Source organism: Barbatula barbatula (genome assembly GCF_947034865.1).
Source record: "Barbatula barbatula genome assembly, chromosome: 3".
Lineage (NCBI taxonomy): Eukaryota > Metazoa > Chordata > Actinopteri > Cypriniformes > Nemacheilidae > Barbatula > Barbatula barbatula.
In genome coordinates, this window is record NC_136764.1 from 3133336 (window position 1) to 3145886 (window position 12551).

A 12551-nucleotide genomic window follows, 5' to 3' on the forward strand; every position below is an offset into this window, starting at 1 on the left:
AGAAGAGTAGCGGTCCAAGCACTGAGCCCTGTGGCACCCCCGTGTTGAGCTGTTGGGACGCGGGACCTCATCTCTCCAGGATACTCTGAATGACCTACCCGAGAGGTAGGACTCAAACCATTGCAACGCCATTCCAGAGACACCCATAGCACTGAGAGAAGACAGGAGGATGTGATGATTGACAGTGTCAAAGGCAGCAGACAGATCCAGTAGGATGAGCACAGATGACATGGATGATGCTTTTGCAAGTCTCAGGGCTTCGATGACTGAGAGCAGTGCAGTCTCTGTGGAATGACCGGTCTTGAAACCAGACTGATTGCTGTCCAGGAAGTTGTTTTGCATGAGAAAGGAGGAGAGCTGGTTGAACACAACTCTCTCAGCTGACCGGAGGCTGGCGCGATGCTCACGCAGTACATCCGATAACCAGGGAGCCGACGGGGATGCACAGGCTGGTCCAGATTCAAAAGGGCATAGGTTGTCCAAGCAGGATGAAAGTGTAGAACACAGGGTGTCTGTGGCATTGTCTGTATTCAAAAGAAATAGCTCATCAGAGGGGGGGAGTGCAGAGAAGACAACAGAGGAAAAACAGTAGGGAGGGAGAGACCGCAGGTTGCGCCGGAAAGTGACCATCAGTAAGACATAAGCGATGTCCGGAGCAGTGAGGTCGAGGGTGACGAAGAAGTGATCAGACGTGTGCAGCGGGGTGACCTGAGAGTGATGAGTGGAGCAGTACCTTGTGAAGATCAGATCTAGATCAGATACAGATGACTATATACTATGAACATTAACCGTATGAACATTAATGTACAGGTGGATATGAACAGATAATAATTTTGACTAAACAAAAGTGCAAGTGATTTAAGTGTGCAAAAATGATTGACATTAGCTATTAAAGTTGCAATGCAATAGGTGAGTTAATGCAGTTGTTGAAGTTACAGTGCAGTAGATTAGTTCATGCAGTAATTGAAGTTACAGTGAACAGATGAGTAGATGCAGGTAATAAGGTTACAGTGTTGTAGATTAGTTAATGTATTAATGTATTAGTTAATGCAGTTATTTAAGTTACAGTGCAGTAGATGAGTAGATGCAGTTAATAGAGTTACGGTGCAGTAGATTAGTTAATGCAGTCATTGAAGTTACCGTGCAATAGATGAGTAGATGCAGTTAATAAAGTTACAGTGCAGTAGATAAGTTAGTGCAGTTATGAAAGTGGTCCATTAGTACAAATGAGCATTCAGTGAAATATTCCTGGTGTGCAAGTGAGCAGTATAGAGTGCAAATAATCCTGTACGTGTGTAAAGAGTCCAGTAGAGCAGATAACAAAGTACTGGTGTGTACAGTTCGGTTATGCATGGCAGCCCTGTAGTGCAATGTAAACAATGTTATAGCAGCATTGACATTAAAGGTAAGAGGTAGTGGAATCAGTGGGGGGCAGAGTTCAATAATGAAACAGCTATGGGAAAAAGGCTGTTCCCTTTCTGTCGGTCTCTCGACGTTGTGTCGAACCGACAGATGGGGTTTGACTTGAGAACCTATCATCTTCTGACTATTTTGAAAAGGCCAATGAAATTGGCGAATGAAATTTGCATGCTGGACTCCGCCCCCGGATATCCGGGTATAAAAGGGAGACGGCGTGCTGCATTCATTCACCTTTTGTTCTTCGGAGCCTTCGCATCTGATGACAATCCTTCTAAAAGAGCTGATTTCTCGACGTGGTGCAGCGGACTGTCCCTCATCAGTGACTTCCCCTGGCGTATCAGCAGTTCCGGAGGTGTTTTTCTCTCTAAAAGAGCAAATTTCTACAGCGCAGCATGTCTCGCTGATCTCACGGATGCAACACACTCATTCAGGAGGGGGAGGGACACGATGTCTGCCTCGCGTGCTCGGGGTCCAACACGCTGATGCAGCCGTTGTGGATAAATCCTGCCCGCCTTGCGGGCGGATGGCTATTCAGACGTTGCAGTCACGGGTGGCTGTGTTCTTTTAAGAGCCTGCCACCACCTCGTTTGCTTCCCGTCCTGTGACCGCGGTGGCTCCGGCCACGCCGTCAGCGACAGCGAGCAGCGTGGGTGACATGGGGATTTCCGTGAGCGTTAATCCGTCAGCCACCTCCTTGCAACCTTGTTCATGCCCCGTCTCGCTCGTCTGGCCACTCCCCAAAAGACGGCACTTCGCCGTCTTGCTCCTACCCACGTACTCGGACACGATGCGTGACGAAAATGAGATGTCCCTTGCAGCATCGGAGGGTGACGTACTGGCTTCCGACCCGGATGATTCCTTGGAGCTCCCTCCCCCGGGAGGTTGAGCTCGGGATGAAACGGACGTACCCCGGGTGGCACGTGCCGTCGCGGTGCACTTGTGCTGCAGACGCCGGCCACCTGGGGGGGCCGATCTAGACTCCCGTCCACCGGGGTGCCGAGAACCCACAAGCCGCGGACCAGGCTGCCCCCGCTCTTCACACCATGGCCGTCCTGCAGGTCCATCAGTGAAAGAGTTACACGAGGGGAGACCGACCCAAAGGTAATGCAGGAACTCTGCGCCGCCACCGCCCTCGCCCTCCGGGCGACAAAGGTGGTGGCGCGGGCCCTGGGTCGGACTATGTCCACGATGGTGGTCCATGCACAACTGTTCTGGACGAACAGACCCGAGATGAGCAAGAAATACACATTATACAAATGCTAAAACTGGAGAGATGCTGAGCCTCGCGATGTTCACGCGCCGCCATCTTGTATGCATAGTACCAGATAAACCAGAGAAACTGAGTCTGGGAAACATGAAAGTCAAACTTCTCAGGTTTTACATATAGATGATTGTCAAGGAGTCTCTGGAGAACCCTGCTTACATGCTCCTCATGCTTCTTCAGTGACCTAGAGAAAATTAGGATATCGTCCAGGTATACAAAGACAAACAGGTAGCATGTCCTGGAGAACATCATAAATCAGGGCTAGGAATACTGCTGGGGTGATGGTGAGTCCGAACGACATCACCAGATATTCATACTGACCTGTTGGGATGTTGAAGGCCGTTTTCCATTCGTCTCCTTGCCTGATGCGCACGAGATGGTAAGATCAAGTTTAGTAAAGATGGAAGCCCCTTGAAGCAGCTCAAAAGCTGTGGCCATGAGAGGAAGGGGGTATCGATTCTGAACCGTGATCTTGTTGAGGCCCCGGTAATCAATACAAGGCCTTAGACCCCCATCTTTCTTCTCTACAAAAAAGAAGCCCACCCCTGCCGGGGAAGTAGAAGCATGGATGATGCTGGCTGCCAAGGACTCCTTAATGTAGGTATCCATAGCGGAGCGCTCGGGGGAGGACAAGGAGAATATCCGACCCCTGGGAGGGCAGGAACCAGGGAGTAGCTCAATGGCACAGTCGTAAGTGCGGTGCGGTGGTAAGGAGATAGCCCGGGATTTGCTGAACACTGCCTTGAAGCGATGGTAAACACTGGGGACTCTGGAGAGGTCGACAGACTCTTGAAACTCAGAACTAGGGGCTGAGGGAATCTGAAGCAGGCAGGTGAGTTGGCAAGTGGAGCCCCAGCTTAGAATGGTGCCAGGTGGCCAGTCGATCTGGGGATTATGTCTGCACAGCCAAGGGTGACCCAGGATAATAGGATACTCGGGAGAGTCAATGAGATAGAAGGTCTCCTCCTGCTGGTGTTGAAAGATAGTAAGTCGCAGGGACTGAGTCACCTCTGTTACTTTGCCTGGTTCCAGAGGTCTGCCATTCAAGACTGTAACTGCCTGGGGTTGAGGGAAGTAGTTGGGTAGGGATCTTAAGTTCTTTAGCCAAGGTTAGATCCAGAAAGTCACCAGTGGCACCGGAATCGATCATAACCTTGACTTGATGGTGGTGGCCTTCCCAGGACAGAGTGGCTGGAATAGCTAGGACAGCGTTAGTAGGAGGAAATTTTCCACATCACAGCCCTCCTGTAGCTGGGCGGGGACATGCATTTCCCGAAAGCTTGGGGCAAGTGGAGCGGAAGTGGCCGGTAACACCACAGTAGACATCGACGCTCCCCCATGGGATGTTCCCTCTCGTTGGGAGAAAGCCTGGAACGGCCTAACTGCATGTCCTCTGGAGAATCTTGGAGCTGTTCAGGGGCCGGGGAATTCCTGAATGAAGGAGCACAAACTGGAGAAACAGAGCTGCTTAGAGGAACATGGGACTGATACACTTGGCGGCGAGCTCTCTCAGACGATTGTCCAGGCAGATGGCCATTGCTATGAAGGACTCGAGATCCTCAGCTGGTTCTCGGGTGGCTAACTCATCTTGAAGGGGCTCAGACAACCCTCCCTGAAAACAGACTCGGGTCTCAGGTGTGATGAGTTGAGAGATCTACCACTGAGCCACAGAGCAGATAGTGTTGGACCCAAACGAAACACTCAAGGCAATACTCCAGGTAAAGGTGATTTATTTAAAAAAAAAGGTACTTTGCAAGTCCCTAAAAAGTCCAACAAAAGTTCTTCTCAGAAAGAAGTATTACTAACAGAAGAGATTTTGCAGACAATCACAGGAGGAAAATAAAATTAACTCCACGAGGGGAGAAAAAGCTAAATCAAATAACTAAGAAAACCTTACTTGGGATAACTTTGCTTACTTGGAAAGACTCAATGGGACACAGCAGGAGACACATAGCCAAGACTCAAAAACCGAGTGAGGAATAAGGGGAAAACACATCTTAAATACTCTAGGGGAAACAAGGCACAGGTGACCTGGATTACGCTAACAAGGACACAAGAGAAAGAACTAAAACAGAGGGGAATACAGGTGACCTCTAGAGGCCTGGAGACAAACAGCAGGAGGCAGGATGCTGACACACATGTTTAACTTTATTGCTTTAAGGATTTTCTTACTGTAATGTCTTCAGTTTACAGTTTGTATTCTTCAGTCCATCAGAGAGCAGCTTCACTCCTGAATCCTTCAGTTTATTGTGACTCAGGTTCAGTTCTGTCAGATTTAAGGAGTTTGATCTGAGAACTGACGCCAGTGATGAACAACTTTTCTCTGTCAGATTACAGACACTCAGACTGAGAGAGAAATTACAAAACAAAAGTGTGTTAATTTTTTTTAATAAACTTATAATTAAAACAAGTTGGTCTCATTTCAATGAAAGCTTGACAACTTCTATAAGTGACAGTGAACTTCAGTAAAACATGATGTGTGTGTCCAGAAACACCAGAAAAGTATGTCATGTTATTTTCACGTAAATGTAGCGAAACCTTCTGCATAATACAATTACATTTATTAATTAGGGAAATGTTTTTATCCAGAGGGATTTACACATGAGATTAATACAAGAAGAATGAGTTTATCCAAGAGAAAACATAATACAAGTAAAGTGACTACATCAAATTTACACAAGAACAAGAGTGAAACAGCAAAAATACTCTACAGTCACTTGAATTAAACAAAATATTATAACTAAATGATAATTTGATCAGTAACTCACAGTAGTGTCTGTAGTTGACAGTGTGAATCCTTCAGTAGATCAGAGAGCAGCTTCACTCCTGAATCTTCTGGATTATTCCAGCTCAGATTCAGTTGTGTCAGATGTGAGGGGTTTGATCTCAGAGCTGAAGTCAGAGCAACAAAACCTTCAGATCCAATACTGCAGTTACACAGACTGAAGAGAGAAAAAAATAAATGAAATAATGACAATAACATTTACCCGAGCGGTGTTCAGTTATTGGACTTCTGTGCTAGTCACAGTTTGTCTATAACGAACACCATGTTCAAGCATAAGTGTGTCCATCAGTGCACGTGGCACCAGGACACCCTAGGCCGCAGGTCAATCATCGACTTTGTGGTCGTTTCATCTGACCTGCGACCATATGTTTTGGACACTCGGGTTAAGAGAGGGGCGGGGCTGTCAACTGATCACCACCTGGTGGTGAGTTGGATCCGATGGCAGGAGAGGAAGCTGGACAGACTCGGCAGACCCAAACGTACTGTAAGGGTCTGCTGGGAACGCCTGGCCGAGTCTCCTGTCAGAGAGATCTTTAACTCCCACCTCCGGCAGAGCTTCAACCAGATCCCGAGGGAGGCTGGAGACATTGAGTCCGAGTGGACCATGTTCTCCGCCTCCATTGTCGAAGCGGCCACTCAGAGCTGTGGCCGTAAGGTCTCCCAGACACCGGAAGTAAGGGAAACCGTCAAGCTGAAGAAGGAGTCTTATCGGGCCTGGTTGGCTTGTGGGACTCCTGAGGCAGCTGACAGGTACCGGCAGGCCAAGCGGTGGTTGTGGAGGCAAAAACTCGGGCCTGGGAGGAGTTTGGTGAGGCCATGGAGAAGGACTATCGACTGGCCTCGAAGAGATTCTGGCAAACCGTCCGGCGCCTCAGGAGAGGGAAACAGTGCCCTACCAACGCTGTTTACAGTGGAGGTGGGAGGCTGTTGACCTCAACTGGGGATGTCGTCGGTCGGTGGAAGGAGTACTTCGAGGATCTCCTCAATCCCACCGTCACGTCTTCCATGGAGGAAGCAGAAGCTGAGGGCTCAGAGGTGGACTCGTCCATCACCCAAGCCGAAGTCACTGAGGTAGTCAAGAAACTCCTCAGTGGCAAGGCACCGGGGGTGGATGAGATTCGCCCTGAGTACCTCAAGTCTCTGGATGTTGTGGGGCTGTCTTGACTGACACGCCTCTGCAGCATCGCGTGGCGGTCGGGGACAGTGCCTCTGGGATGGCAGAGCGGGGTGGTGGTCCCTCTTAAGAAGGGGGACCGGAGGGTGTGTTCCAACTACAGGGGGATCACACTTCTCAGCCTTCCCGGGAAAGTCTATGCCTGGGTACTGCAGAGGAGAATACGGCCGATAGTAGAACCTCGGATTCAGGAGGAACAGTGTGGTTTTCGTCCAGGCCGTGGAACGCTGGACCAGCTCTACACCCTCTACAGGGTGCTGGAGGGTTCATGGGAGTTTGCTCAACCAATCCACATGTGTTTTGTGGATTTGGAGAAAGCATTCGACTGTGTCCCTCGTGGCATCCTGTGGAGGGTGCTTCGGGAGTATGGGGTCTGTGGTCCTTTACTAAGGGCTGTCAGGTCCCTTTACGACCGAAGCAGGAGCTTGGTTCGCATTGCCGGCAGAAAGTCGGACTTGTTTCCAGTGCATGTCGGACTCCGGCAGGGCTGCCCTTTGTCACCGGTTCTGTTCGTAATTTTTATGGACAGAATTTCTAGGCGCAGCCAGGGGCCGGAGGGTGTCAGGTTTGGGGACGACACTATCTCGTCTCTGCTATTTGCGGATGATGTTGTCGTGTTGTCCCCTTCAAACCAGGACCTTCAGCATGCACTGGGACGGTTTACAGCAGAGTGTGAAGCGGCTGGAATGAAAATCAGTACCTCCAAATCCGAGGCCATGGTCCTCAGTCGGAAAAGGGTGGCTTGCCCACTTCAGGTTGGTGGAGAGTTCCTTCCTCAAGTGGAGGAGTTTAAGTATCTTGGGGTCTTGTTCACGAGTGAGGGAAGGATGGAACGGGAGATTGACAGACGGATAGGTGCAGCTTCTGCAGTAATGCGGTCGATGTACCGGTCCGTCGTGGTGAACCCAATTTACCGGTCAATCTACGTTCCTACTCTCACCTATGGTCATGAGCTTTGGGTCATGACCGAAAGGACAAGATCCCGGACACAGGCGGCTGAAATGAGCTTCCTCCGCAGGGTGGCTGGGCGATCCCTTAGAGATAGGGTGAGAAGCTCGGTCACCCGGGAGGAGCTCGGAGTAGAGCCGCTGCTCCTCCACATCGAGAGGGGTCAGCTGAGGTGGCTTGGGCATCTGTTACAAAGGACACGCTGGTGGGACTATGTCTCCCGCCTGGCCTGGGAACGCCTCGGTGTCCCCACGGAAGAGCTAGAGGACGTGTCTAGGGTGAGGGATGTCTGGGCATCTCTGCTTAGACTGCTGCCCCCGCGACCCGGCCCCGGATAAGCGGTAGAAAATGAATGAATGAAAAAAACTATAACATTTAGACAATAATTAGGGGTATAAATTATGTACAATTGTTAATTATACTTTGATGAAAAATAATTTAATAATAAATGAAATAATAAAAATATTAAATAATGTATTAAATTATGTCCCTTTTTACAAGATAAAAGTAATAAATTAAATGATTGTAAATCACAATAATATCATGAATAGTTTAATATATTCAAGTTAGTTATTAAAATGATCTCAGTTTGGTGATAATTCTGTATGAATCTGAATCAACAGAGAGTCATTGACTGACAGTCACTGTTGAGTCTCTCACATATAAAGATGATTCTGATAAACTTATGAAGACCTTCATTTACATAATACATACACATGTTTAACTTTATTGCTTTAAGGATTTTCTTACTTTAACGTCTTCAGTTTACAGTTTGTATTCTTCAGTCCATCAGAGAGCAGCTTCACTCCTGAATCCTTCAGTTTATTGAGACTCAGGTTCAGTTCTGTCAGACTTGAGGAGTTTGATCTGAGAACTGACGCCAGCGATGAACAACTTTTCTCTGTCAGATTACAGTCACTCAGACTGAAAGAGAAATAACAAGATAACAGTGAAGATATAAACACTTCAAGAGATAATGTTTGAACAATGAGAATCAGCTGCACAAGAGCTGAAGCAACATCTGCACCTGATAGAGAATCACTGCAAGAACTGAACCCTGACAGACGATTATAAATAAAAAACAAATGAATGAAAATCAGAAAAAATCCACAAGAGAGCAGCTCTCACTCTATAGATGCAGTGAACAATTCCATCATGTTTTATTGTGTCTCTGTAGGACATTAACTACAGTAATGTGGACTGTTAGATGTTCAGGTGAAACTGCAGGTAAAGACTCACTCAGCTGTTCTGGATGCTTTGATCACTGGCAGAAGCCTCAGAAGACATTCATCTGATGGATCATATTTCCTCAGATTAAACTCATCCAGCTTCTCTTCTGAGTTCAGTAACACAAACACCAGAGCCGACCACTGAGCAGGAGAGAGACGGACTCCAGTAAGACTAGACTCATCTCCTCTGTTCACATATGTTTGTACTTCCTGCACTAGAGAATGATCATTGAGTTCATTCAGACAGTGAAACAGATTGATGGATTTCTCTGGAGAGAGATTCTCTCTGATCTTCATCTTAATGTACTCGACTATTTCCTGTTTACTGTGAGAGCTTCTTCCTGTCTGTGTCATCAGTTCTCGTAAGATTGTCTGACTGGACTCCAGTGAGAGACCCAGAAGAAATCTGAGGTAAAGATCCAGGTGTCCGTTCTCACTCTGTAAGGCCTTGTCCACTTCACTCTTCAGTAAATCACTCATGTTTGATCTCAATCTGCTGAAGTTTTCTGATGTTTGCTGAAGAAATGACAGAAACTTGAATAGAGCAGCGAGAAACTCCTGAACGCTCAGATGCACAAAGCTGAACACCTTCCCCAGGTTCAGTCCAAACTCCTCTCTGAAGATCTGAGTACAAACTCCTGAGTACACTGACGCTTCTCTGACATCAATGTCACACTCTCTCAGATCCTCCTCATAGAAGATCAGGTTCCCTTTCTCCAGCTGTTGAAAAGCTAGTTTTCCCAGAGACTCAAGACTCTTTCTAGCCTGCTGAAGATCTACCTCACATTTCCCATCATACTTCTGACTCTTCAGTTTGATCTGAAACATCAGGAAGTGTGTGAACATGTGAGTGAGAGTCTTGGGGATCTGTGCTGGACTCTCTGCTTCACTCAACATTCTCTGGAGAACAGTGGCTGAAATCCAGCAGAAGACTGGGATGTGACACATGATGTACAGACTTCTGGATGATTTCATGTGTGTGATGATTCTGTCGGCCAGACTCTCATCATTGATTCTCTTCCTGAAATACTCGTCCTTCTGAGAGTCATTGAATCCTCGTACATCTGTGATCAGATCAACACACTCAGGAGGAATCTGATTGGCTGCTGCTGGTCGAGAGGTGATCCAGATCAGAGCAGAAGGAAGCAGATTCCCCTTGATGAGGTTTGTCAGCAGCACATCCACTGACGCTGATTCTCTGACATCAAACAAACTCGGATTCTTTGAGAAATCTAGAGGAAGACGACACTCATCCAGACCATCAAAGATAAACACAACTTTATAATCATCAAAGTCTGGCGATCTCAGTTCTGTTGTATCTGTGAAGAACTGATGAAGAAGATCCATCAGACTGATATTTGTCTGTTTGGTCAGATTCAGTTCTCTGAAAGGAAGTGGAAATATGAAGTGAAGATCTTGATTTGTTTTTTCTTCAGCCCAATCCAGAATGAACTTCTGCACAGAGACTGTTTTTCCAATTCCAGCGACTCCTTTAGTCAGCACACTTCTGATGGGTTTGTTTAGTTCAGGTGAGACTTTAAAGATGTCATTACATTTGATTTGTGTTTCTTGTGTCTCTGATCTTCTGGATGCCGTCTCAATCTGTCTCACCTCATGTTCATTATTGATGTCTTCACTCCCTCCCTCTGTGATGTACAGCTCTGTGTAGATCTCATTCACAAGTGTTGAGCTTCCTTGACTTGAGATTCCTTCATTCATTCTCTGGAATTTCTCTTTTAGTCTGGATTTGTGTTTCTTCATATATAAAGGGGCCAATTCTGTTGTGTAAAGGAAAACAAAATAAGTTAAATGCATGAAATGTCAAATAAAATTCATGAATCTCTTACTGGTCTGTAGTTTGTTAGCAAGGTCTGTCTGCTTCATCTTCCTCAGGACGTTCAGTGTGATCTTCAGAAACATCTCTCTGACTCTGATCTGATCTTCATCATCCTCCTCTTCTCTCTCAGAGCATGATGGGTAATCTGGACTCAGTAGACTCTTGAAGATCTTCAGCTCTTTCTTCATCAGAGAGACGAGTTTGTGCTCAAGCTCCTGAAAACATAGTTCAAACACACATGATTTTGTTTTCTTATGAGGGCAGAAAAAAGTTTTAATGCTCATTTTAGTGAACACAGTTTTTCTCTAAATAGCTTGAACCTCATTTCATGAAACATGTAACACATTCAAACACTATAAACACACATCAAAACTACACAAACAAAATCATATTTTCTTTAATTCATATTCAATTCAATTCACACGCACGCACGCACACACACACACACAGACACACACTGACACACACACGCACAGACAGACACACACACACTCACCTGGAAAACAGACTCCATGTGCTTCCCTTTGATTGAGACATTTGTTGTGTTTCTGTAATGTAACAATAAATGAAATATGTGTTTCATACAGTGAACACATGGATTAATGTGTGTATCTGTCAGTAAAGTGTTCAGTGAATATCTGCAGTAACATCAACAGCACAGACTCAGATCAGAGAATAAAGACTGATGAAGTGATTTACTCGTCTAAACCATCAGACTGTTCTCACCTCACATCTGGATCATCACAGTCTCCAAAACTGAAGTTAACTGGTTTATCCATTGATTCTTCACTCTTCATGGACACACAGCTGGGTTTAGGAGATCCTCCACCAGTCAAACTAAAACAACATTACAACACTTTACTTCATGTTCAGTTTTATGCATTATTCAATAAAGCACTTGTATTAATGAGATATTTCACCCAATAATAATACTTTATTTAAATGATAAAAACATATTTTAATATAATTCATAACAATATAATTAGTAAATGTGTATAAAATGTCCAATTACAAAATGTCTCTACATTTTAATGATTATAAAACCACAAATAATAAATTAAACTAAACTGAAACTATTGAAACTAAAGTAAGTTATTAAACACAAACTCTTACATCTGTCAGATCAAAACACATCTAACTATAGACAATAACACATTTAAGTTTATTAAAATCTCTCATTTCTCACCTTTTGGTCTCTTTGGAGAGATTCATGATGAACACACAGTGTCAGAATATAAAGAGTTAATCTCAAACCTGTAAAGAAAATACTGATGTGTTATGTGTCATCTCAGAAATACACACTTCTTTCCCATCAGTCCGTCCACAACATTGAGCTTCACATTTGCTCTTAACAGTGAAACTAAGTTTTCAAAACGTCACTTTTAATGTTTTGAGTTTATAAACACACTTCCTGATTCCAAAAACAACACAATATTCAAGACAGTTCTTCAACCAATAAACTTAATGTGATGTTCAGATCAAGACGATATTAAATCTACTGAATAAACATGACGCTGTTTATACTTACTGTGTTTTTAGCTTGTTTATGATTTATTTTCTTGAACGGGGCTTTGCTGTAAAATGGCTCCTGCTGTAATAGTTTCACTTTCACCTGCAGTTACCTGTGAAGGAGGAGGAGCCACCAAACATGACAGACTTGTTCCACAGGCAGATGACATCAAAGTACCGCGAGCGCATTCAGACTGAAGTCCACTAGTTAGTGACCCCTGTGCTAAAGGTTCTTCCTCATGTAGGCAGTAGTGTGACGTCTCTCCAGGAACCTGCCGAGTGAAACTCTTCACAATATGAATACTTATGAAGTTTATTCTCCAGTGACGCTCTTTCTCCAGTATGGATTATGTGATGCTGCTTAACTGGCTCTAATACTCACACCA

General features: G+C 45.5%; 1 protein-coding gene across 3 annotated transcripts in view; it reads right to left on the reverse strand.

The window, feature by feature from the left end:
* LOC306891698 (NLR family CARD domain-containing protein 3-like) overlaps positions 1-12280 on the reverse strand; it is a 32472-nt gene extending 20192 nt beyond the window's left edge. For all 3 annotated transcript variants that reach the window (XR_013786382.1, XR_013786383.1, XM_079452172.1), the window contains exons 1-9: positions 12185-12280; positions 11843-11910; positions 11383-11493; positions 11153-11204; positions 10667-10871; positions 8830-10597; positions 8341-8514; positions 5452-5625; positions 4856-5029 (exon numbers count right to left, since the gene is read on the reverse strand). Coding sequence is in view for 1 of the 3 variants with exons in the window: in XM_079452172.1 (XP_079308298.1) it covers positions 4856-5029; positions 5452-5625; positions 8341-8514; positions 8830-10597; positions 10667-10871; positions 11153-11204; positions 11383-11493; positions 11843-11868 (2684 nt within the window). In the remaining 2 variants the exon portion in view is untranslated. The remainder of the gene's footprint in view (positions 1-4855; positions 5030-5451; positions 5626-8340; positions 8515-8829; positions 10598-10666; positions 10872-11152; positions 11205-11382; positions 11494-11842; positions 11911-12184) is intronic.
* Positions 12281-12551: the final 271 nt, after the last annotated feature.